The sequence below is a fragment of the Ambystoma mexicanum genome, chromosome 8 (assembly GCF_040938575.1).
Source record: "Ambystoma mexicanum isolate Mex_15411 chromosome 8, UKY_AmexF1_1, whole genome shotgun sequence".
Lineage (NCBI taxonomy): Eukaryota > Metazoa > Chordata > Amphibia > Caudata > Ambystomatidae > Ambystoma > Ambystoma mexicanum.
Window position 1 is genome coordinate 1685603960 of NC_090929.1, and position 25915 is coordinate 1685629874.

General features: G+C 48.6%; 1 protein-coding gene across 1 annotated transcript in view; it reads left to right on the top strand.

Annotated features, from left to right (window-relative positions):
- LOC138473323 (deleted in malignant brain tumors 1 protein-like) overlaps positions 1 to 25915 on the top strand; it is a 911582-nt gene that overhangs the window by 197958 nt on the left and 687709 nt on the right. Inside the window, exon 2 of the mRNA XM_069611989.1 lies at positions 3747 to 3785. Coding sequence (XP_069468090.1) covers positions 3747 to 3785 — 39 coding nt within the window. The remainder of the gene's footprint in view (positions 1 to 3746; positions 3786 to 25915) is intronic.

Sequence of the window (25915 nt, forward strand, 5' to 3'; positions counted from 1 at the left end):
TGGCAGTGCTGGGGTCAGCTTCACCTGGGGGACAAAGAGCTTCAGGTGGTGGTGAGAGGGTTAGAGAGGGGGATATGTCTGAAGAGATGAGAACATCCAAGGTGTGCCCAGCAGAGTGTGTCGGGCCAAAGGTTAGAATATAAAGAGAGCGTGCCGCAGAGATTGCCGAAAAGCCCAGAGGAGGGGTTGGAAGCATGCAGATGGATGTTGAGGTCTCTGAGGAGGAGAAGTTGAGAAGTAGAGGCAAGGAGAGGTCAACCCACTCAGAGAAGAAGAGGGCGACCTGGCCAGGTGGCCTGTCAATGGTGGTCACAGTCAGAGAGAGGCCTGTGAGATAGAGAGCCTGCAGACCAGCCATTCAAAGGAGGAGTAGGCCTGCGTAGGTATGACAGAAGCAGGGATCCACTCCTGAAAGATCAGGGCTACTCCACCTCCGGGACAGTTGGTCCTGGGTTTGAAGAGGATCGTGTAGCCATCAAGGAGGAGAGTGTCAAAACCTGTGATAGAGCAGGCCGTAAACCATGTCTTGGTGAGAATGAGGACATCCAGGTCAAGTTGTTCAAGGAGGCGGCAGATGTCAGGGTAGTGTTTGACAGCAGAGCGAGAGTTCAGAGTAGCGATGTAGAGCAGGTTTCCACATTTAAAAGACTTCTGCGGAGGGGTACAGGCTTGAGGTACGCCGTGCGGAGGTGGTAGAGGGGCCTGACTGGACGAGGAGGGTGGCAGATAGGTGGAGGTAATAGGAGGTGGAGCAGGCGCCAAAGAGGTGCCGGTAAGAGTAGCAGGAGAGAGAAGGCGGTTGTTAAGATGCGGGAGACACCAATCAAAAAGGAGGAGATTGGGCTGAGGGCCCTGGACCAAGTCAGTGCTATTCAGTTAGACATTAATGATGGTCTTGGGGGAGTGCAAGGAGGCCAAGAAGACCTCCCACCAAGTGCCACCATTAATGGGAGAGGAGGAAAAAGGAGAGAGAACAAAGACCATATGAGGGGTCCATAGGTCTGGAGAGGGAACGACAAAGAGGATGTTGGTAAGAGTCTGTCTGGAGGAAGCACTGATGTGGGTATCAGTGATAGGGAGGCCTGGGTTGGAGACCAGGATATCCCTCTTGAACTTCCTCCTTCCTGAGTTAGTGAGAGGGATAGGATAGGAGATAGAGTAGCAGTTAGAGGAGATAGGGGGGATGGAAAGCACCATAAAGGGTGTGAGGAGGAAGTAGGAGGAGGAGGGAGCACAAGTGAGAGGAAGCGGGGGGGTCACACAGCAGGGACACACAAAGGGGAGACAGGTACACTCAACAGTAAACAGGTACCCCAGACAGGTAGGAGGTCCTAGGGAGAAGGAGAGAGTACACAGAATACTGTAGCAACAGAAACCACAATTGGTGGGGGATTTAACGAGTGGGAGAGAGACTAAGGGTACAGAAAACAGTAGTAAACAGTACCCACAATTGGTGGGGGGTACCTAAGAAGTGGGAGAGAGCCTAAGGGCACAGACTACAGTAGAACACAGTAACCACAGTTGGGGGTGGAGTGACCTAGAGAGGGGCAGAGGGCCTAAGGGACACAGTGCAACAGTACAATAGTAACCACTTTGAGGGGACCTAAAGAAAAGACAGAGAAGACGTGAACACAAACACTGGAAGGGGAGAGCCTAAAGATTGCAAAGGGAATAGCATACGTGAAGTCAGAAGGTTAAGTGGCAGTACGTGCAAGGATAGGATAGGAAGTTTAGTAGAGCACAGTAGTGGCTGCACTCCCTCCCTCCCTACCCCTTCGGACGTAGATGATCGATGATGACGTCACGCAATCGCACTCTGCTCCGCTACCCCTTCGTTGCCTAACACCTGCGTTGCACAACACCGCGGCTGTGTCCTGTGAGGGCATTGCCACAGAGGGTCGGATCTTCGATTCTTAAAGGTTTGGATGCATGGACATAGGCGCAACGTATTACGTATTGACAGGCAGCGTCTCCTGCGTAGCACAACACTGTGGCCTTGTACTGAGAGGGCTTTGCCAAAGAGGGTCCGATCTTCCACAGAGGGGGGGTGAGGAGGGAAGCAGAGACTGCAGGATGGGAATGTGAGAGGGTAGGACAGGCTGCATGGTTGGCAGTGATGAGGGCAGCAGAGGTTGCAGGGCTGGAATGTGAGAGGGTGGGACAGGCTGCAGGGTTGGGAGTGATGAGGGCAGCAGAGGCTTCAGGGCTGGAATGTGAGAGGGTAGGACAGGTTGCAGGGTTCGGAGTGATGAGGGCAGCAGAGGCTGCTGGGCTGGAATGTGAAAGGGTAGGACAGGCTGCAGGGTTGGGAGTGATGAGGGCAGCAGAGGCTGCAGGGTGGGAATGTGAGAGGGTAGGGCAGGCTGCAGGGTTGGGAGTGATGAGGGCAGCAGAGGCTTCAGGGCTGGAATGAGAGAGGGTAGGTCAGGCTGCAGGGTTGGGAGTGATGAGGGCAGCAGAGGCTGCTGGGCTGGAATGTGAGAGGGTACGACAGGCTGCAGGGTTGGCAGTGATGAGGGCAGCAGAGGCTGCTGGGCTGGAATCTGAGAGGGTAGGGCAGGCTGCAGGGTTGGCAGTGATGAGGGCAGCAGAGGCTGCAGGGTGGGAATGTGAGAGTGTGGCACTGGCTGCAGGGCTGGGATTGATGAGGCAGCAGAGGCTGCTGGACTGGAATGTGAGAGGGTAGGACAGGCTGCAGGGTTGGCAGAGATGAGGGCAGCAGAGGCTGCAGGTCTGGAATGTGAGAGGGTAGGACAAGCTGCAGGGTTGGGCGTGAGGAGGGCAGAAGAGGCTGCTGGGCTGGAATGTGAGAGGGTAGGGCTGGCTGCAGTGTTGGGAGTGATGAGGGCAGCAGAAGCTGCAGGGCTGGAATGTGAGAGGGTGGGACAGGCTGCAGGGTTAGGAGTGATGAGGTCAGCAGAAGCTGCTGGGCTGGAATGTGAAAGGGTAGGACAGGTTGCAGGGTTGGCAGTGAAGAGGGCAGCAGAGGTTGCAGGGCTGGAATGTGAGAGGGTAGGGTAGGCTGCAGGGTTGGGAGTGATGAGGGCAGCCGAGGCTGCTGGGCTGGAATGTGAGAGGGTAGGACAGGCTGCAGGGTTGTCAGTGCTGGGTAGACAGCTGAGGCTGCTGGGCTGGAATGTGAGGGGGTGGGACAGGCTGCAGGGGGTGGCAGTGATGAGGGCAGCAGAGGCTGCGGGGCTGGAATGTGAGAGGGTAGGACTGGCTGCAGGGTTGGCAGTGATGAGGGCAGCAGAGGCTGCAGGGCTGGAATGTGAGAGGGTAGGGAAGGCAGGGCTGGAATGTGAGAGGGTAGGGCAGGCTGCAGGGCTGGGGGTGATGAGGGCAGCAGAGGCTGCAGGGCTGGAATGTGTGAGGGCAGGACAGGCTGCAGGGTTGTGGGTGATGAGCGCAGCAGAGGCTGCAGGGCTGGAATGTGAGAGGGTGGGGCTGGCTGCAGGGTTGGGAGTGATGAGGGCAGCAAAGGCTGCTGGGCTGGAATGTGAGAGGGTGGGACAGGCTGCAGGGTTGGCAGTGATGAAGGCAGCAGAGGGTGCTGGGCTGGAATGTGAGAGGGTGGGGCTGGCTGCAGGGTTGGGAGTGATGAGGGCAGCAAAGGCTGCTGGGCTGGAATGTGAGAGGGTGGGACAGGCTGCAGGGTTGGCAGTGATGAAGGCAAGCCTGTTTTGCTGAAACACGTAACGTCACTTGAGTCTATTGAGCAAATGTTTTGTGTTTTTTTTTCTCAGCCACTACAACACAGCCTGCCCGGGGAACATCTGCGACTGGTACTGTAATACTTCCTGTATTCATCTTATCTCTTGTACTGTAGCTACATAAACATATGACTCTTGCAATGTGTGAGTACTACAGAGTATAGCTCACCCATTGCTCTGTGAGTACTCACTGTTAAACGCATCTCTCTCTATTCAATGTGGTATGAATGCATACATCTGAATTCTGTCACATCTCACTCGTTGCAATATGAATACATACAACACATGTGGATACTGGAGAACACATCTCACCCTTTCCAATGTGAATACATGCATGCACGTGAAAACAGTAGACCATTTCACCCTTGCAAATAAATACATATATATATATATATTTTTTTTAATTAAAAATGTTTCAGTTTAAATTTAAACTTTTCATTTTATCTTATTACAGTTGTTATGTTTTAAAACTTCATTTTACTCAATTCATGTTTACAATTCTATCAATGATCTTCTTCCAAAAATGAAAGATTATGTAAGTCATTCGTTTCTCCGTCCCTGCCAGTATCCAGGCCCATCTTTGCTCAGCACTCAACGTCTTTTGTATTGACTCAAAATAAGATCTGCATATAGTTCTTTCCTTACTGAGGGCGGGGCATGTCATCATAAGGTGATACAGACTTTCAGTCTCGTCCTGATTTTTGCATATCCGACAAAAAATGTCTTTATTCACTAGCTGTTTAGTTCTTACAAGTCTTTCTCTAGTGGGTAGTAGATTAAGCCGGAATTTCAAAAAAAACATTCTTATTTCTTTGTCCGGAAATATCACCAGGTACGGTGGGAGGACGTTGATCGGTCTAATTTCAGCTTTACTTGCTATATTTTCTTTGTATCGAGTTATACATTCATTGGTTTGTATCCAATCTTGGTACATTAGTCGTTTCTTTGCATGTTGGGGCCTCATTTGTAGCATTTCTTCTGTTATCTCTTCATTTCCTAAAGCTCTTAGTATTTGTTGTTTCCATTTAAACAGGGCCCTAGCGTTTATTGCATTGTGCTTTGCTTTGAAAATTTCTAACGCCGGGATAGATTGTTCCCCAGTTATTTTCCGATACAGATCAAATTTTTTCCAAATTGCCACCAATGCCAGTGATTGCACTGCGATTTCTGCTTGGATACGGGTTATCGGGAACGATTTGGGCAGCCTCATTATTTTCCGCCAAAACGTTGCTTCCAAAATTGGCCATATCTTGTCCGACAGATTAATCAGTGTTTCACTTCCATATGTCAGAATAGGGATAACTTTACTCCCATAAAAAGCAATGATTGGTTGGTACGAAAATTTGCCATATTTTTCGTGGAGTATATATCCCTGTCTCGCCAGGGCCATTGCTTTTTTTTAATCTGTATCTCCCATTCTTTTTCTTCCATTGTTTGACTAATCAATATTCCCAGATATTTATATGATGTTACCCTGTCAATAATGGAGGCGTTAATGGATATCGTTAGTTTTTTTCGTTTGGTTTCGCTTTCATTATAGTCATGATTTTGGTTTTTGCTATATTTATTTTCAATTCATTTCTTTCCATATAGTCTACCAACATTCGGAGACTCTCTTGTAAACCTTTCGGTGTTTTATCCAATAATATGATGTCATCCGCGTACATCATTATTGGTATCTTTATTGAGTTAATTTTCGGTGGAAATATTCTGTCCGAAATCATTTCACATGGGAGGTCTGATGTGAATAGATTTAAGAGTGTGGCTGCCAATGGACACCCTTGTTTCAAACCATTCCAGGTTTTAATGTACGCGGTCATATGCCCCTCCTCAGTCAGCCTTACTCGTATTTTTGTTGAAGAATAGAGCAACTTTATTGGTTGTATTATATGGGGGGGGCAATTCCACTTAACCAGTTTGTTCCATAGCAGTTGGCGATTCACACAGTCAAACGCAAGATGTAAGTCTACTAATGCTATCCACACCTGTTGATTAGACCACATTGCTTCATGTTTTAAGAGATTCAGCAAAAATAGGTTGATGTTCGTACCAACTGCGCCAACAAAGCCCGTTTGTCGAGTAGCAATACGTTTGTTTTCTGATGCCCAAGCCGATAGTGACCTTAGTAGAATAGTAGCGAAAAATTTGCCCAATGGGTCTAATAGTGCAATGGGCCTATAATTTGTTGGTTTCTCTTTATCTCCTTGCTTAAAGATAGGGATTAGAACCGCTAGTTTCCAGGTTGCAGGAATTTGGTGTAATTGGTTAATCAGTTTAATGATTTGTACTAACATGTCCGCCCATATCGCTGGATCAGCTTTGATTGTGGCGTTTGTCAGGCCATCCGGGCCGGGAGCTCTTGATTTATTCAATTTCGAGATTATCTGTAGGATTTGTTCTCTGGTAGTGGTAATTGCCCATAAAATACATATATACATATCAATACTGTAGAACATATGTCACCCTTTGTAATAATGGTACATACAGCATACACGTGGATACTGTTGAACAAATCTCGCCCTCTGAAATGTGAATACGTACATGCATGTGGCTAAAGTAGCCCATCTCACCCTTTACATATATACATGTCACTAGTGTAGAACATGTCTCTTTTTACAATAAGTAGATACATGTGGAGACTGTAGAAGAAAGCTCACCCTTTCCAAAGTGAATCTGCAATTACATATTAATACTGTGGAACACATCTCACCCATTGCAAGGTGAATACATGAACACAGAAATGGGGATACTGCAAAACATGTCTAATCATGTTCACTGTGAGTACAAACGGGCACACATGTGAATACTGTAGAACATGTATAACCCACAGCATAATGTGTACTTTGGGACACATTTCTCCCTTTGGTCTGTGTGAGCAAAATAGAGCAGTTCCTTTCCTTTGCAGCGTATGAGTAAGGGCGGGCATATGTTAAACCTTGCAGTGTGCGAGCAGAGTAAAACATATCCTAACTTTTGCAGCGTATGAGTAAGGATGGGCATATGTTACACCTTTCAGTGTGCGAGCACAGTAGAACAGATCCTAGCCTTTGCAGCGTATGAGTAAGGGTGGGCATATGTTACACCTTTCAGTGTGCGAGCACAGTAAAACAGATCCTATCCTTGCAGCTTTTGAGTAAGGGTGGGCATATGTTACACCTTGTACTGTGCGAGCACAGTAGAACAGATCCTAGCCTTTGCAGCGTATGAGAAAGGGTGGGCATATTTTACACCTTGCAGTGTGTGAGCACAGTAGAACAGATCCTAGCCTTTGCAGCGTATGAGTAAGGGTGGGCATATCTTACACCTTGCAGTGTGTGAGTACAGTAGAACAGATCCTAGCCTTTGCAGCGTATGAGTATGGGTGGGCATATGTTACACCTTTCAGTGTGTGAGCACAGTAGAACAGATCCTACCCTTTGCAGCGTATGAGTAAAGGCGGGCATATTTTACACCTTGCAGTGTGTGAGCACAGTAGAACATATCCTGCCCTTTGCAGCGTATGAGTAAGGGTGGGCATATCTTACACCTTGCAGTGTGTGAGTACAGTAGAACAGATCCTAGCCTTTGTAGCGTATGAGTAAGGGTGGGCATATTTTACACCTTGCAGTGTGCGAGCACAGTAGAACAGATCCTACCCTTTGCAGCGTATGAGTAAGGGTGGGCATATGTTACACCCTGAAGTGTGTGAGCACAGTAGAGCAGATCCTACCCCTTGCAGCGTATGAGTAAGGGTGGGCATATGTTACACCTTGATGCATGTGAGCACAGTAGAGCAGATCCTACCCTTTGCAACGTATGAGTAAACGTTGGCATATGTTACACCTTTCAGTGTGCGAGCACAGTAGAACAGATTCTACCCTTTGCAGCATTTGAGTATGTCAGGCCCTCAATCTTGCGCAGAGGTAGCACGTCCACCTGCCACCCCGCCTGGGAAAGAGGGTTAGGGTCTGTTGGAGTGGATAGGTAGGGGGAATTAGGGTAACCAGGAAAAGGGTAAGGAAGTGTTAATGGGTTGGGAAGGGGGTTTAAGGAAAGGTCCGCCTTGCTGTCCCCTACTGGGGCTCCTGAGATCGATGGTACTCTGCCCTTGCACACACTCTTACACTCATGCAGACTATGACCCCAGAGACCTGCCTAGACACAGTTATTACACAGTTATTAGTGTAAACACATAGCACATTATAGTATGCAGAAGTGTTCCTGTCACGCTTTGGTTTCAAACACCTACTTGGTTGTTCCCCTGTCACAACCGACTTTCTGTTCACACTAGCCCCTTTGCACAATTATTACCAAGCACAATAAATGGAATAACCAAATAGCACTTAGCTTCGTGTGATGCTGCTGAGACGAGTGCAAGGCTGCGGCCCCAGTTCTTGCCGTAGCACTACGGCGCCAACACAAGTTCTTGCTGTAAACTACAGTGGAGCACCGCTACAAGAGAACCAAAAACAGATATGAGTTTATTTTAACCACCGTGTTAGCTCACACGGTACAATCAGACATGCTATCTGCTCAGCGTAGTTGTAGACAAGCCGTGTTGCTTCACACATAATAATTAGCACCGGTTAAATAATCAGGCAACTTTGCCTTTACTGCTCTACAGAGCAGTGCCGGAACTTCCCCCCACTTCCGACGCGTGTACAAAGCATTGAATCCTAAGCGGTGTGTTCCTCCTAGATATGAACACACACTGAGTCAATCGGTAGTTATACTGCAAGCGTTCCTTTGCCGGTCGCTTGTTCGTATTAGTTTACACAGAAAAAGAAATGCACTTATCTGCCAGGGTGTGCGTGGCCTGCAGTATTCACAGGTGGGGTGTGGCCCCGTGGGTCGCTGCCTGCAGGAGCCCTCTGCTCACATGTCTTCTCCAGTCCATGTCCTCTAGCACAAGCGGGGATCCTTGCATGCACCGCACGCAGACCGTCGGGCGTTGTCCAAATGTAGTTCTTTGGCTCGCGAGCACGCGAGCTTGCTGGGAGTTGAAGTCTTTACCAGCCCAGATGCTGGAAAATGCTTTCTGCTGCCCCCAAGCCTGCTTCCTGCAATAAGGGCACAACAATGTCCTGAAATACGAATGTTTGGACCACAGCAAGCCTTTCCTAGGTCCAGGCTGCTGTCTTTTGTGCACAATTTCTACTTGATGCCCCAGACCTACACCTGTCACTGCTGAAGCCCTGACAGAGTAAGGGTGGGCATATGTTGCACCTTGCACTGTGCGAGCACAGTAGAACAGATCCTACCCTTTGCAGTGTATGAGTAAGAGTGGGCATAGGTTACACCTTGCAGTGTGTGAGCACAGTAGAACAGATCCTTCCCTTTGCAGTGTATGAGTAAAAGTGGGCCTATGTTGCACCTTGCAGTTTTTGAGCACAATAGAGCAGATCCTACCCTTTGCAGCGCATGAGTAAAGGTTGGCATAGGTTACACCTTGCAGTGTGTGAGCACAGTAGAACAGATCCTTCCCTTTGCAGTGTATGAGTAAAAGTGGGCCTATGTTGCACCTTGCAGTTTGTGAACACAGTAGAGCAGATCCTACCCTTTGCAGCATATGAGTAAGGGTGGGCATATGTTACACCTTGAGGAATGTGAGCACAGTAGAGCAGATCCTACCTTTTGCAGTGTATGAGTAAGGATACGCATATGTTACACCTTACAGTGTTCGAGCACAGTAGAGCAGATCCTACCCTTTGTAGCGTATGAATAGGGGTGGGCATATGTTACACCCTGCAGTGTTTGAGCACTGTAGAGCAGATTGGTACCCTTTGCAGCGTATGAGTAAGGACAGGCATTTGTTACACCTTGCAGTGTGTGAGCATAGTAGGGCAGATCATACCCATTGCAATGTATAAGTAAGGACGGGCAAATGTTAGACTCTGCAGTGTGTGAGCACAGTAGTGCAGATCCTACCCTTTGCAGCGTATGAGTAAGGCAGGGCATATGTTACACCTTACAGTGTGCGAGCACAGTAGAACAGATCCTACCTTTTGCAGCGTATGAGTAAAGTGCGGGCATATGCTACACTTTGCAGTGTATGCGCACTGTAGAGCAGATCCTACCCTTTGCAGCGTATGAGTAAGGGCGGGCATATGTTACACCTTGCAGTGTGTGAGCACAGTAGAGAAGATCCTACCCTTTGAAGCGTAAGAGTAAGGGCGGGCATATGTCACACATTGCAGAGTATGAGCACTGTAGAGCAGATCCTACCCTTTGCAGCATATGAGTAAGGACGAGCATATGTTACACCTTACAGTGTGCGAGCACAGTAGAACAGATCCTACCTTTTGCAGTGTATGAGTAAGGGCGGGCATGTGTTACACCTTGCAGTGTGTGAGCACAGTAGAGAAGATCCTACCCTTTGAAGCGTAAGAGTAAGGGCGGGCATATGTCACACATTGCAGTGTATGAGCACTGTAGAGCAGATCCTACCCTTTGCAGCGTATGAGTAAGGGCGGGCATGTGTTACACCTTGCAGTATGTGAGCACAGTAGAGAAGATCCTACCCTTTGAAGCGTAAGAGTAAGGGCGGGCATATGTCACACATTGCAGTGTATGAGCACTGTAGAGCAGATCCTACCCTTTGCAGCATATGAGTAAGGACGGGATTATGTTACACCTTACAGTGTGTGAGCACAGTAGAGCAGATCCTACCCTTTGAAGTGTATGAGTAAGGGTGGGCATATGTTACACTTTGCAGTGTGTGAGCACAGTAGAGCAGATCCTACCCTCTGCAGGGTAGGAGTAAGGATGGGCATATGTTACACCTTACAGTGTGCGAGCACAGTAGAACAGATCCTACCTTTTGCAGCATATGAGTAAAGGCGGGAATATGCTACACCTTGCAGTGTATGAGCACTGTAGAGCAGATCCTACCCTTTGCAGCATATGAGTAAGGGTGGGCATATGTTACACCTTGAGGCATGTGAGCACAGTAGAGCAGATCCTACCCTTTGCAGTGTATGAATAAGGATACGCATATGTTACACCTTACAGTGTTCGAGCACAGTAGAGCAGATCCTACCCTTTGTAGCGTATGAATAGGGGTGGGCATATGTTACACCCTGCAGTGTTTGAGCACTGGAGAGCAGATCGGTACCCTTTGCAGCGTATGAGTAAGGACAGGCATTTGTTACACCTTGCAGTGTGTGAGCATAGTAGAGCAGATCATACCCATTGCAATGTATTAGTAAGGACGGGCAAATGTTACACTCTGCAGTGTGCGAGCACAGTAGAACAGATCCTACCTTTTGCAGCGTATGAGTAAAGGTGGGCATATGCTACACTTTGCAGTGTATGAGCACTGTAGAGCAGATCCTACCCTTTGCAGCGTATGAGTAAGGGCGGGCATGTGTTACACCTTGCAGTGTGTGAGCACAGTAGAGCAGATCCTATCCTTTGCAGCGTATGAGTAAGGGTGGGCATATGTTACACCTTGCAGTGTGTGAGCACAGTAGAGCAGATCCTACCCTCTGCAGTGTATGAGTAAGGATGGGCATATGTTACACCTTGCAGTGTGTGAGCACAGTAGAGCAGATCCTACCCTTTGAAGTGTATGAGTAAGGGTGGGCATATGTTACACTTTGCAGTGTGTGAGCACAGTAGAGCAGATCCTACCCTCCTCAGTGTATGAGTAAGGATGGGCATATATTACACCTTACAGTGTGCGAGCACAGTAGAACAGATCCTACCTTTTGCAGCATATGAGTAAAGGCGGGAATATGCTACACCTTGCAGTGTATGAGCACTGTAGAGCAGATCCTATCCTTTGCAGCATATGAGTAAGGGTGGGCATATGTTACACCTTGAGGCATGTGAGCACAGTAGAGCAGATCCTACCCTTTGCAGTGTATGAATAAGGATACGCATATGTTACACCTTACAGAGTCGAAGACTGTAGAGCAGATCCTACCCTTTGTAACGTATGAATAGGGGTGGGCATATGTTACACCCTGCAGTGTTTGAGCACTGTAGAGCAGATTGGTACCCTTTGCAGCGTATGAGTAAGGACAGGCATTTGTTACACCTTGCAGTGTGTGAGCATAGTAGAGCAGATCATACCCATTGCAATGTATTAGTAAGGACGGGCAAATGTTACACTCTGCAGTGTGCGAGCACAGTAGAACAGATCCTACCTTTTGCAGCGTATGAGTAAAGGCAGGCATATGCTACACTTTGCAGTGTATGAGCACTGTAGAGCAGGTCCTACCCTTTGCAGTGTATGAATAAGGATACGCATATGTTACACCTTACAGAGTCGAAGACTGTAGAGCAGATCCTACCCTTTGTAGCGTATGAATAGGGGTGGGCATATGTTACACCCTGCAGTGTTTGAGCACTGTAGAGCAGATCGGTACCCTTTGCAGCATATGAGTAAGGACAGGCATTTGTTACACCTTGCAGTGTGTGAGCATAGTAGAGCAGATCATACCCATTGCAATGTATTAGTAAGGACGGGCAAATGTTACACTCTGCAGTGTGCGAGCACAGTAGAACAGATCCTACCTTTTGCAGCGTATGAGTAAAGGCGGGCATATGCTACACTTTGCAGTGTATGAGCACTGTAGAGCAGATCCTACCCTTTGCAGCGTATGAGTAAGGGCGGGCATATGTTACACCTTGCAGTGTGTGAGCACAGTAGAGAAGATCCTACCCTTTGAAGCGTAAGAGTAAGGGCGGGCATATGTCACACATTGCAGTGTATGAGCACTGTAGAGCAGATCCTACCCTTTGCAGCATATGAGTAAGGACGGGCATATGTTACACCTTACAGTGTGCGAGCACAGTAGAACAGATCCTACCTTTTGCAGTGTATGAGTAAAGGCGGGCATATGCTACACCTTGCAGTGTATGAGCACTGTAGAGCAGATCAAACCCTTTGCAGCGTATAAGTAAGGGCGGGCATGTGTTACACCTGGCAGTGTGTGAGCACAGTAGAGCAGATCCTACTCTTTGAAGCGTATGAGTAAGGGTGGGCATATGTTACACCTTGCAGTGTGTGAGCACAGTAGAGCAGATCCTACCCTCTGCAGTGTATGAGTAAGGATGGGCATATGTTACACCTTACAATGTGCGAGCACAGTAGAACAGATCCTGCCTTTTGCAGCATATGAGTAAAGGCGGGAATATGCTACACCTTGCAGTGTATGAGCACTGTAGAGCAGATCCTACCCTTTGCAGCGTATGAGTGAGGGCGGGCATATGTTACACCTTGCAGTGTGTGAGCACAGTAGAGCAGATCCTACCCTTTGCAGCGTATGAATAAAGGTTGGCATGTGATACACCTTGCAGTGTGTGAGCACAGTAGAGCAGATCCTACCCTTTGAAGTGTAAGAGTAAGGGTGGGCATATGTTACACTTTGCAGTGTGTGAGCACAGTAGAGCAGATCCTACCCTCTGCAGTGTATGAGTAAGGATGGGCATATGTTACACCTTACAGTGTGCAAGCACAGTAGAACAGATCCTACCTTTTGCAGCATATGAGTAAAGGCGGGAATATGCTACACCTTGCAGTGTATGAGCACTGTAGAGCAGATCCTACCCTTTGCAGCATATGAGTAAGGGTGGGCATATGTTACACCTTGAGGCATGTGAGCACAGTAGAGCAGATCCTACCCTTTGCAGTGTATGAGTAAGGATACGCATATGTTACACCTTACAGTGTTCGAGCACAGTAGAGCAGATCCTACCCTTTGTAGCGTATGAATAGGGGTGGGCATATGTTACAACCTGCAGTGTTTGAGCACTGTAGAGCAGATCGGTACCCTTTGCAGCGTATGAGTAAGGACAGGCATTTGTTAAACCTTGCAGTGTGTGAGCATAGTAGAGCAGATCATACCCTTTGCAGTGTATGAGTAAGGATACGCATATGTTACACCTTACAGTGTTCGAGCACAGTAGAGCAGATCCTACCCTTTGTAGCGTATGAATAGGGGTGGGCATATGTTACACCCTGCAGTGTTTGAGCACTGTAGAGCAGATGGGTACCCTTTGCAGCGTATGAGTAAGGACAGGCATTTGTTACACCTTGCAGTGTGTGAGCATAGTAGAGCAGACCATACCCATTGCAACGTATAAGTAAGGACGGGCAAATGTTACACTCTGCAGTGTGTGAGCAGAGTAGTGCAGATCCTACCCTTTGCAGCTTATGAGTAAGGCCGGGCATATGTTACACCTTACAGTGTGCGAGCACAGTAGAACAGATCCTACCTTTTGCAGCGTATGAGTAAAGGCGGGCATAGGCTACACCTTGCAGTGTATGAGCACTGTGGAGCAGATCCTACCCTTTGCAGCGTATGAGTAAGGGTGGGCATGTGTTACACCTTGCAGTGTGTGAGCACAGTAGAGCAGATCCTATCCTTTGCAGCCTATGAGTAAGGGCGGGCATATGTTACACCTTGCAGTGTGTGAGCACAGTAGAGAAGATCCTACCCTTTGAAGCGTAAGAGTAAGGGCGGGCATATGTCACACATTGCAGTGTATGAGCACTGTAGAGCAGATCCTACCCTTTGCAGCATATGAGTAAGGACGGGCATATGTTACACCTTACAGTGTGCGAGCACAGTAGAACAGATCCTACCTTTTGCAGCGTATGAGTAAAGGCGGGCATATGCTACACCTTGCAGTGTATGAGCACTGTAGAGCAGATCCTACCCTTTGCAGCGTATGAGTAAGTGCGGACATGTGTTACACCTTGCAGTGTGTGAGCACAGTAGAGCAGATCCTACCCTTTGAAGCGTATGAATAAAGGTTGGCATATGATACACCTTGCAGTGTGTGAGCACAGTAGAGCAGATCCTACCCTTTGCAGCGTATGAGTAAAGGTTGGCATATGATACACCTTGCAGTGTGTGAGCACAGTAGAGAAGATCCTACCCTTTGAAGCGTATGAGTAAGGGGGGGCATGTGTTACACATTGCAATGTGTGAGCACAGTAGAGCAGATCCTACCCTTTGAAGCGTATGAGTAAAGGCGGGCATATGCTACACCTTGCAGTGTATGAGCACTGTAGAGCAGATCCTACCCTTTGCAGCGTATGAGTAAGGGCGGGTATATGTTACTCCTTGCAATGTGTGAGCACAGTAGAGAAGATCCTACCCTTTGAAGCGTGTGAGTAAGGGCGGGTATATGTTACTCCTTGCAATGTGTGAGCACAGTAGAGAAGATCCTACCCTTTGAAGCGTGTGAGTAAGAGTGGGCATAGGTTACACCTTGCAGTGTGTGAGCACAGTAGAACAGATCCTACCTTTTGCAGCATATGCGTAAAGGTGGGCATATGCTACACCTTGCAGTGTATGAGCACAGTAGAGCAGATCCTACCCTTTGCAGCATATGAGTAAAGGTTGGCATATGATACACCTTGCAGTGTGTGAGCACAGTGGAGAAGATCCTACCCTTTGCAGCGTATGAGTAAGGGCAGGCATATGTTACACCTTGCAGTGTATGAGCACTGTAGAGCAGATCCTACCCTTTGCAGCATATGAGTAAGGGCGGGCATATGTTACACCTTGCAGTGTGTGAGCACAGTAGAGCAGATCCTACCCTTTGCAGCGTATGAGTAAGGGCGGGCATATGTTACACCTTGAGGTGTGTGAGCACAGTAGAGCAGATCCTACCCTTTGCAGTATATGAGTAGGGATACGCATATGTTACCTTACAGTGTTCGAGCACAGTAGAGCAGATCCTACCCTTTGTAGCGTATGAATAGGGGTGGGCATATGTTACACCCTGCAGTGTTTGAGCACTGTAGAGCAGATCGGTACCCTTTGCAGCGTATGAGTAAGGACAGGCATTTGTTACACCTTGCAGTGTGTGAGCACAGTAGAGCAGATCATACCCTTTACAAGGTATAAGTAAGGACGGGCAAATGTTACACTCTGCAGTGTGTGAGCACAGAAGTGCAGATTCTACCCTTTGCAGCGTATGAGTAAGGACGGGCATATGTTACACCTTACAGTGTGCGAGCACAGTAGAACAGATCCTACTTTTTGCAGCGTATGAGTAAAGGCGGGCATATGTTACACCTTGCAGTGTAGAGCAGATCCTACCCTTTAGAGCGTATGAGTAAGGACGGGCATATGTTACACCTTACAGTGTGCGAGCACAGTAGAGCAGATCCTACCCTTTGCAGCGTACGAGTAAGGGCGTGCATGTGTTACACCTTGCAGTGTGTGAGCACCGTATGACATATTGTGTCCCTTCCAGTGCTTGAGTAGTATAGGACTATAACTGCTATCTTTTATAATTTGCAAATACTGTAGAACAAGTGACAGCCCGTGCAGTGTGTGTGTGGTGCTAGCTGCATCTCACCGCGTGCTGTGTGAGCACCGTAGCACAAATCTTAACCCTTGCAGTGCAGGAGCTCTTTAGGACATGTATTTCTGGTTCTGGTATTGCACATGTATTTTTCTGTTTAAAGAAACATAATGTTTGTCCCGGTCCGAGAGCACAGAGGTGGTACACATTGATGTTTATTGCAATAAACATAGTATTGGGGACATGCCATTGAGACCATATTGTGACTTAGAATAATATCCAACAGGTCCAGTCACATCTTCTAGACACCATGTGGACCCACACATGCAGCACATCCATCAGGTTGAAGACACGTGATGCAACATGGCAGTGGCCCAAAGTTAGAGTAGTCCATGAAAGAGGGCCATGTCTCCAGATACTTTGGGAAGCAATTCTTCCAACACTATGCCCACGCCAGCCTCACTGCCATGAGTGAGTGGGAGATGAGGAAAGCAGAGGGACTTGGCATAGGATGAATGCCGCCATCAGTGTTGCCCGGTGCTTTGACCAGTGGGATTAGGGGTATCTTAATGCCACATATCTCTTTAGTATTTGCTAGGAGTTCTTTCCAGACCACCACATGTGTGTCTTTCAGCCCACCTCCCGGCAATCTCCCCATAGTCCTTAATTGGGAAGTATTGAGGGATGTGGTGCATTGTAGCCCAGATGTGACTCCATCGTCAATTTCCATCTGCAGATCTGTCTCCCATCTGACATGGGTCAGTCCGGTCTTCAACACCTGTTTTGTGTCGCTTCTGCGACAGTGACTTCCAGAGGAGCGGACCGGTGGGTTCTGTGCAGCTTGAGCCATGGGAGTGTGGCTCCTTTGGCTTATTTATGCATAATCGAACTGTTCTTGTTTTCCAGTTCCAGAAATGTCCCTGCATTCTAGGAAACGGAGGCCGTACCCAATTCATGCAGCCTTGGGCAAGGCTCTGAGGCTTTCACGAGTCCTTGCCCGAAGGAACCTCAAACATCTCCGGTGAGAAAGCCGGCCTGCTTATAATCAGAGATAAAACACCCAACCATACCCACATGGCAGACATCTTACAAGCTCTAGTCCAACAGTAAAGAGGGGCATAGGCTGGAGGTAGGGTTGATGCTCTATAACATCCGCCAGTACTCAAGTAAGGCGAGGGGCATTGTTAATCTCCTCGATTACAAGCAAGACTGCAGCAAGGCGCCCCAGCCAAGAGGAACTGGGCAGAGGAAACCCAGTGCTCTCAAAAAATGGAAAAGTCCAAAAATGTGACAAACTTTACTGAAATCGAGTTATTTACAATGCAGCATTCTCTAATACTTTCTCGTCAGTTACAGGCTTGTCATCACGTTTTGAGGCGGTGTGATGTCACAAAATAAAGATACATTGCCAAAAACCTATGGAGGAATGGGATTGGTTAGACAGGTAGGCTACATATAGAACATATATGGGTTTAGTACACTTATTGGTTAAAACATATCTGGTGAATCCTCCTGTGACCACCTCCTAAATGTTGCAACTACAGGTACAGCAAAGTATGAGCTAGTGTGGAGGGTGAGCAGGGATTGGTCAGAGAGGGTGGATAGACCTGGGAGGATAGCTCAGCGGCAACGTGTGCGCCTTGGAAGCAAGACAGCATGAAGCAACACAGGTTTGATCCCTGGGTCCGCGCTTAGAAACCTCTGTGTGTTTAAGCGCGTTATAAATACGCAACGCAGACAAAAAAAACAAAAACAATTATGCAACAAAAAAAACCAAACAATTCCTATAACAGCACCTTGATGCCTGCAGGTTGTGTGAGCTCTTTAAAAATGTTAATTAAATTAAAAGGGTCTTCTCAGTCTTGGCGGTTTGGGCAGTTACCAGCCCAAGTGCAATTATTCAAGGTGGTGGGAACGGTCCCAAAGATGCTGCTTGTATCCAAAAAGTTACCATCTCTGATTCTCTAGGCCTTGAGACAGAACATTAGGCTTTGAACCTGGTAATACTTTTGTATCATCCTGCCTCCGGCTGGATGGGAACAGCTACTTAAGCCTGGCTCGAATGAATAAGCTTCGTCTCCCAGCTTCAGATCAAGTGTGTAAGTACCACAAACTTGATTTTCCCTGCTTTCATTTATGAGGATGTTCAGGTTTTACACATGCAGGAGTCCTATCTCGTCTGCTAATATGAAACTTTCTCTCCTTCAACGTCCTTGGCAGGAATATGCACACTGGCTGTACTGACAGCCTGGTCTGCGCGTCTCTGCAAAGTCAGCATGTCTGGACTCTCTGGATTCTCAAGTCCTTTCAGCACCTTCCATTCATTTTGATGCAGCTGTGGCTTCCATCTTGATTTACATGGCTGCACATGTTAATTGCATTTAGCGTCAGCAAGCAGTTTATATGTATTCTTGTGCAACCTGCGGTTACTGCACAGCAAAAGTGTGTCTGTCCTCTAAGTGGGTCATAAGCATGTTCTTTGTGTCTGCGAGCTAAGTGTGGGTGTAGCTTTGTACAGCAATGCATATGTGCTTCATGCCTAACACATCTAAGGCATTGTCTCAGTCGTGAAGGCATCGGCTTCTGCATGGTTACAGTCAGTCTACTTTCTCCATTGATTACAGACTTATCTCCTCGGTGATGTCATCAGGATTTGGTCTAAATGGCTATCTGATTGAATGGCGTTTCTCACATCCGCGGAACATTGATGATGGAGATGCGAAGGCCGGAAACGATGTACACCTTTCATTTCTCTGCCGAGGCAAGGGTGGGATAGGTGCAACGAGGGCCACATTCAGGTTTCCCTCTTCTGTACAATCCAAATATAAGACCTGGGAGAGTGAGATCAACCACTTTAATGACAATGGGCAAACAAAACTAGAAGGTGGGAGAGCTGAGCTGTGAGCCAGTAGTGCTTAGCACCCAGGCTTCCCAAGTGAACCCCTTTCACGAGAGCCCTTTTGGGGTTCCACTGTTGATTTTTGGCCTAGATAAAGGAGAACATTTGTTGTGGAAAACTTTGAATATCATCATCAGGGTTCTTCATAGGAAGATAAATAAATGAGTAATTGACTTTAGCACCCGGCACGGGGAACCAGCCAATGAGGTGGCTAGAAACGTGGGCTGAAATCTGCAATCTCAGCCCGGGTTCCAAGACACCTGACGGCTGGTTCCCCTCCTCCCCAAACCCACTTATCTGTTTCTTGCAGCACCACTACAGCTTCCCAGATTTTCCAGCTGCTTTGGAAAGGGAAGAGGGGCTTCCTTCCCTTCCCATGGTGGCCATCTTAGCACAGCATTTTCAGTCATTTAACGGAGCGCTTTGTTAACCCGGGCTATTAATAGCATTAAGCCCCTGTTCCAAGGGTTGGAACAGGGGAGGGGTAGTGGAGTTAATGGCCCGGAGTCCTCATTAATGCCCCTCGATTTGCTCAGGCTATTAACCTGGGATGCGGGCTGGGCTGAGCTTCCAAGGACTGGAACAGGGAGCTTAAGGCCACAGTAGGGATCACTTTCATCTTGACCACAACAAGGCGTCCCAGCCAGGAGGTTTGATGCATTGCTTTGGCGTAGAGGAGGGGAATTTCAGAACAATTCTCTGCTAGTGGAGGAGAGTTTTATTCCCCAATATTCTAAGGCATTCCCTGCCGCAGAAAAGGGAAATGCTGCTGCAAGCGGGAAATTGGGAAGAGGAGGATTCTGACATGTTAAGTCCCATCATTAATGTAAAAGCCGGACGCCGGTTCGAATGATGTACATTCCTCCAGCACCACTGGGAGGGAGTTTGTGCAGTTCTTTCAGCAAATCATTACACTGTAGTGCACGGCAGTGATCATGCCTAGCCCCTGAGATCCCCCGATTGTTGCCCCTTGACCGAATCCTGCATGCACATGGCACTGTGATAAAGCGGAGATCAGGGGTACAGCGGGCTACCCTGGTGGGACCCCCTAGAAATGACCATAGGATCTGTTTCACAACCGTTCACACGAGGGGCTCTGCAAATTGGCCTGGATTAGGCTGAACAAAGACAGGCCACAGCCGAAGGCCATGAGGGTCTGAAAAGTAACATTTCACTAGACTCTGTCAAAGGCTTCATTGACATCTTGAGCCAAAATCCCCATGGGTGAATCTACAACTTTCCTGGTTCAAATCATGTCAATGACCTGTCTGCTGTTGTCAAGTGCATTTCGACTGCAGATAAATCCAGTCTGATCAGACTTCATAAGGAATGAGAGGGCATTCCTTCATCTATTAGGAAGCCCTTCGGATGGAGGTTTGCGTCACAAGGGAGCAATGACATAAGTAGCTGTGGATACCGCCATGGAGGAGTGACGTCACCCGATCCGATGAAAGAGTTATAGGGGTGTGTTACGGGGCCTGTACGTCCTGTATTAAAAAGGGGTGAACCAATCTAGGCCCCGTGCTTTATTAAGCTCCAAGGAGGCTATAGCTGCCTTGACCTCCTCCCCTGAGATTGGATCTTCCAAGTCTAGGCCTTTAGATACTCTCTGAGTACATACGACTGGGAGAATGTGCACTTCTCCCAACAGAAATAATACAGATTTTCTGCTGTATCAATGTATTATTTCTGTTGGGAGAAATACACATTCTCCCAGTCATAATATACTCAGAGTGTCCTGGCCTTCTGATCACCCCCATATTGCCGTTTACCCTCCCAGTCCGATAACCCACAGGTGACATTCCTGGTTTTGAGCAGTTCCATGTTATAAGTGCAAGGTTTTATTACCATTCAAATGGCAATGCTCTCTAGTCTTCCAGACTATGCACCACTAGAGACTGCCGCCTGGTTCTGGCCAAGCATAATGAACTCTTTTTCATGGTGCTCATTGTCCTAGCTTGATCCTTGAGGGTAGCCTCGTTTCTACATAGGCGGCCAATCTGCTAATGAATGCCCCCTAAAGACCACCATGACCCCTTCCCATGCAGAGCTAAGTTCCACATCGTGAGATAGGCTCTCCTGGAAACAATTAGACATTGCAATGGCTTGCCAATGCTCTGGGTGCCTGAGGACAGTGTGATGGAACCTCCAGGGCAGCCCCTACGGGGTGGGTAAACGCTTCACTCTTGAAGGTGTCGGAACTGGAGCATGGTCTGAAAAAAATAGTTAAGACCAATCTCAGGTTCAAATCTATTCTGTAGAAACCTCTGCAAATGAAAACAAGTTGCATATAATCCTTCTCCGGGGGTGCACAAACCAGCCTCACCATTATCACTCCTGAATCCCACAGGACATTGGCCAATGCAACTGACTTTCTAAAATCAGTGCTCCAAGGGCGTAAGGTTTAACCCTACCAGGATCCGAGACCAAATCAAAACCCCCATCAACTCTTACTACTCATGATATGAAAGTGCGAGGAAGTCGAAGAGAAACTCCTTGTGTTTCACACTGGGGTCATATAAACAAAGGAGGGCCACTAAGTGCCCAAACAACAGGCCCTTCGTCATCAGGTGTGTGCCGGCTGGTTCCTTCAGGATATCATATTGTATAAATGGGATATCTTTAGCAATCAGACCCCCTCTACTGTGCCTCCTGCTGACCTCCACAAGGCCTCCCGCCCATCTCCACCGAACCTCCTGTTCACCTCCGGTGAGCTTCCCGCTCACCTCCACCGAGACTCCCGCCCACCTTCACTGGGTCTCCCGCCAACCTCAGCCGAGCCTCCCGCTCACCTCCGCCGGGCCTCCCGCCCACCTCTGCCGTGCCTCCCGCCCACTTCCACCGAGCCTCCCACTCACCTTCTCCAGGCCTCCTGGTCACCTCCATCAGGCCTCCCGCCCTCCTCTGCTGGTTCTCCCAACCACCTCTACCGGTCCTCCCGGCGACCTCTGCTGGGCCTACCCCTCTCATCCTCCAGGGCTCCCACCCACCTCCACTGAGCCTCCCACTCACCTCCACAGGCCACCCGCCTTCCTCCGCCGGACCTTCTTCTCACCTCCACCAGGCCTCCCGCCGCCTCCACCAGGACTCCTGCTCACCTCCACTGAGCCTCCGACTTACCTCAACTGGTCCTCCCGTCTACCTCCGCGGGGCCTCCTACTGACCTCGACCGTGCCTGCCGCCCACCTCTGCCGGGCCACCCGCCCACCTCCGCCAGGTTTCCTGCTCACTTGCAAGTAAGTAAGGAAGCCAACCTTAGAAACAGAGAAGTCTGGGGGAACCAAAAAAGGAAACAGCCATGTTTGGATTGCGATGCAGACCCTTCAATGTTTAAAACAGCAGAGGCATGGATGGTGCAACCTACAGAAACATTGTGAGAAATTGCGGTACCCCCAGCGTGAAAAGAACCTAGATTAATCAGGCAACACCAGCACGACCTTAGACGATGAGCCTGCTCTCCCAGCCTTATCTTCCCTCGAAGTGTCCCCACCCTGGCAGTCTTTAAGGGCCTTGTGCACTACTCCCCACAGCGGAAACAGTGGGTGATGTTTTTTGGTTCTCGGGGAAGCAAAGGTTCAGCTTCCTGCAAAGTCTAAAGCGACCATTGTTTGCTAAAGTAAGAGAAGAGTAAAGCACAGGGGAGGCCCCAACAATATTTCACACCCTTATTTCAGTCAACCAACTTGCGATGTCTCAAAGGGCTGTGTGGTAAGGCACACGTACTGAAAAGGACTCTAGTGAGAAGATCCCAGAGTAATATGGAGCATAGTAAACTCGATGTGTCCTGCCCAGTTCAATGCCAGCCTAATCAGATAGCTGTACAATATGGTCTTGAATTAACCCTTTCAGGTCTGCATCTTGTGTGCTTGTTGGTATGCACAGACACATATGTTATTGCTTCCAGCACTGCTGTAAGCATCTACTTGATGCAGTTGAAGAGTAGTGCATTGATCCTCCAGGACCTCCACCCTATTAAAGAACTCAGACAATTAGTATTGCTGGCCGAATAGCTAATGGTCCACCCCATCTGCTGAGACAGAATCATCAAAGGAGTTCTGCTACTCAGGAGAATGGTACACCTCATCTGCTGGTGCAGGATCATCCAAGGAGTTCTGCTACTCAAGAGAATGGTCCACCTCATCTGCTGGTGCAGGATCATCCAAGGAGTTCTGCTACTCAAGAGAATGGTCCACCTCATCTGCTGGTGCAGGATCATCCAAGGAGTTCTGCTACTCAAGAGAATGGTCCACCTCATCTACTGGTGCAGGATCATCCAAGAAGTTCTGCTACTCAAGAGAATGGTCCACCTCATCTGCTGGTGCAGGGTCATCCAAGGAGTTCTGCTACTAAGGAGAATGACCCACCTCATGTGCTGGTGCAGGATCATCCAAGGAGTTCTGCTACTCAGGATTTCTCATTTGGGTTTGTTCATTAAAACAACCAAGATGCTTCTAGGTGCCAGAGCTCCTATCTCTCAACTAGGAGGAGGGCCCACATGGACCTGCCCCGCTGTCATGGAATCTCCTGGCTGTTTGACCTTTTCCTGGCAAATTCAATGGCAGTAAAATTCCCCCTCTATTATAGGTTCTTTGTGATTAAGCTTGCATGGTTATTCACCTGGCAAGTTCTGGCATCTTCACAGTGAGGTATGAGGTGAGAGTGTGGTACCAAGGTTCCAGAGGAGAGACAGTCACATGCTATTCAGCATGACTTCCACACCACCCAACGCTCCCAGATAATTCTGAACCATGGCAGAGCCACGGAGAGTGCAGGCGGGTCAGTCGCCCTTCCTGGTGCCCAGGGTACCTCACATGCCTCCCACAACTTTGGCACAGACTGAGCGCCCAGCCATGATATTTTTTGTAAAATGCAAATGCGCTGATGTTTGCGGCAAAGCACGCTGCTTACATGGTGTTGCTTGGCAACCATGTTGCTGAACGGTGTGACACCAGCATGTCTTAGGCGTTCAAGTACTTCAGCATGTGCCGGCGCTGCATTCCTGGATTCATCTGTCTGGCAACCCCACTCCAGTGCTGTCACTGTGCCTGGCCATGCCCCTGTCCCCACCCCCAACTTGCCCCTGCCGTGTACGTCTCTGTTCTCTGATTGTGTAATGTGTATGTATGCTTGCGTGTGTGTTTGAGTTTAATGCACCCTGTGTGTGTGTGTGTGTGCATGTTCAATTTGTATGATGGTTCCTATAAATCCCTTGCATAGACTGATGGCATAGATAGATTGTGTCAGCAGCTTCACGCATGTGATTTACAGAGACCATTACTGGCAACGCCCACCAGTCCACGCCCACGTTGGAGGCCACGCTCACCAGCCTCGCTGTCATCCCACTCGTCGCGGCTTGTAAAATCTGCCTCCAAGAGAAGCCGCTGCAAATGAAGGCAAAGTGTGACATAGTTGTCTGCTGCTGTCCGCGGCACCCCTTCGCCAAAAGGGCTCTCAGGCATGCAGCGTCCCATCCACCTGCTCCTTCCGTTTTCCTCCACAATAACCCGTCTCGCTGCCTGGCCTTCCCTCAAGGTACTGTGGTTAATCACCATGACCGTGTCCACACTCAACAGTCCTACAACCCCCTACCCGCAGACAGTCCACGGCCCCACCGTTCCAACTTGTCACTACAACCTCATCTATCCCCAACTTGTTGACACTTCCAACATCATTGACCTTGCCTTATGGAACGCAAGGTCTCTATGCAACAAGACCACTGCTGTTTTGGACCTATTCCTATGTCTAAATCGTCACTTCCTCGGCATTACTGAAACATGGATCCCGCCCCACAATACTACAGTTCCTGCATCACCTACAGCATTGGACTACTTTATCACCCAAAGTACCTATCTGTTCCATGTCCAGTACCTCTACCAGACTTTCCCTCCTTCGAAAACATGTACAAAATCTTCACCTCACCACACGCTATATCCTTACACATTATCTACTGGCCACCTGGCCCGCTAGGGTCTTTCTATGAAGACATTGACCACCTCCTAGGTCACATCTCACCTAGTCCCACACCACTGATCATGCTTGGTGACTTTAACCTCCATCTCTCCACCACTCACCTAACTTCCTCCTTCCTCTCAATACTCGACTCCTACCTACTTACCCCTCTTCCTACTCCATCCACTCACACTTCCAGCTCCACCCTTTATCTAATCTTTGTTTCTTGTTTCAATGCTTCCTCTGTATCTGACCTCCCTAGCTATTTGTCGGACCATTCTTTACTCTCTGTCTCTCTTACCCCCCCTAACCCGTTCCTATTCCCCCCTTCCTCCACATACTTCTCCCGACGTGACCTGCACAACTTTAATTCTTCACTTTTCTACGACATCTGCACCAACTCCCTCACCCCTCCCACTCATTTTTCCACTCTCTCCGCGAATGAGGCTGCATCCACTCTTTCCTCATCCCTCACCTCCAGTCTTGACCAACTCTACCATCTCTCCTCCTTCCGCCCCACCCGCAAACCCACCCAACCCTGGCTCTCTCCTCATCTCTCATCTATGCGCCGCCTCCTCAGCCGCCTTGAAAGACACTGGTACAAGCATCGCTCTCCAGCCAACCAGGCTACTTACTTCACCTACCACACGCTCTGTGACAACTGCATTAAATCTTCCAAACAAACATACCTTTCAGACCTTCTCCACACTCAATCTATTCACCCTCGTCGTATCTTTAAACCCTGACTCGCCTCCACTCTCCTCCCACTCCTGACCCTCTATTGCTTCACCTCTATCAGCCACTGATCTTGCTAACTTCTTCTCCTCTAAGGTACAAACTCTACGCACGATATTCTACAAACCCCCTCATATATTCCCCCCTCTTCATCTTCCCCAACCCCCTCCACCACCGTTTCTAACTTCACTCCTGTCTCAGACTATGAAGTCTCCCTTCTCCTGTCCAAAACACATCCTACCGCCGCCCCTGGCAAACCTCTTCCCACCTCTCTCATTCCTAAAGTCTACCCGCTCCTGGTACCTTTCCTTACCTCCTTTTTCAACACCTGTCTTGCTACCTCTACCTTTTCATCTGCCTTCAAGCATGC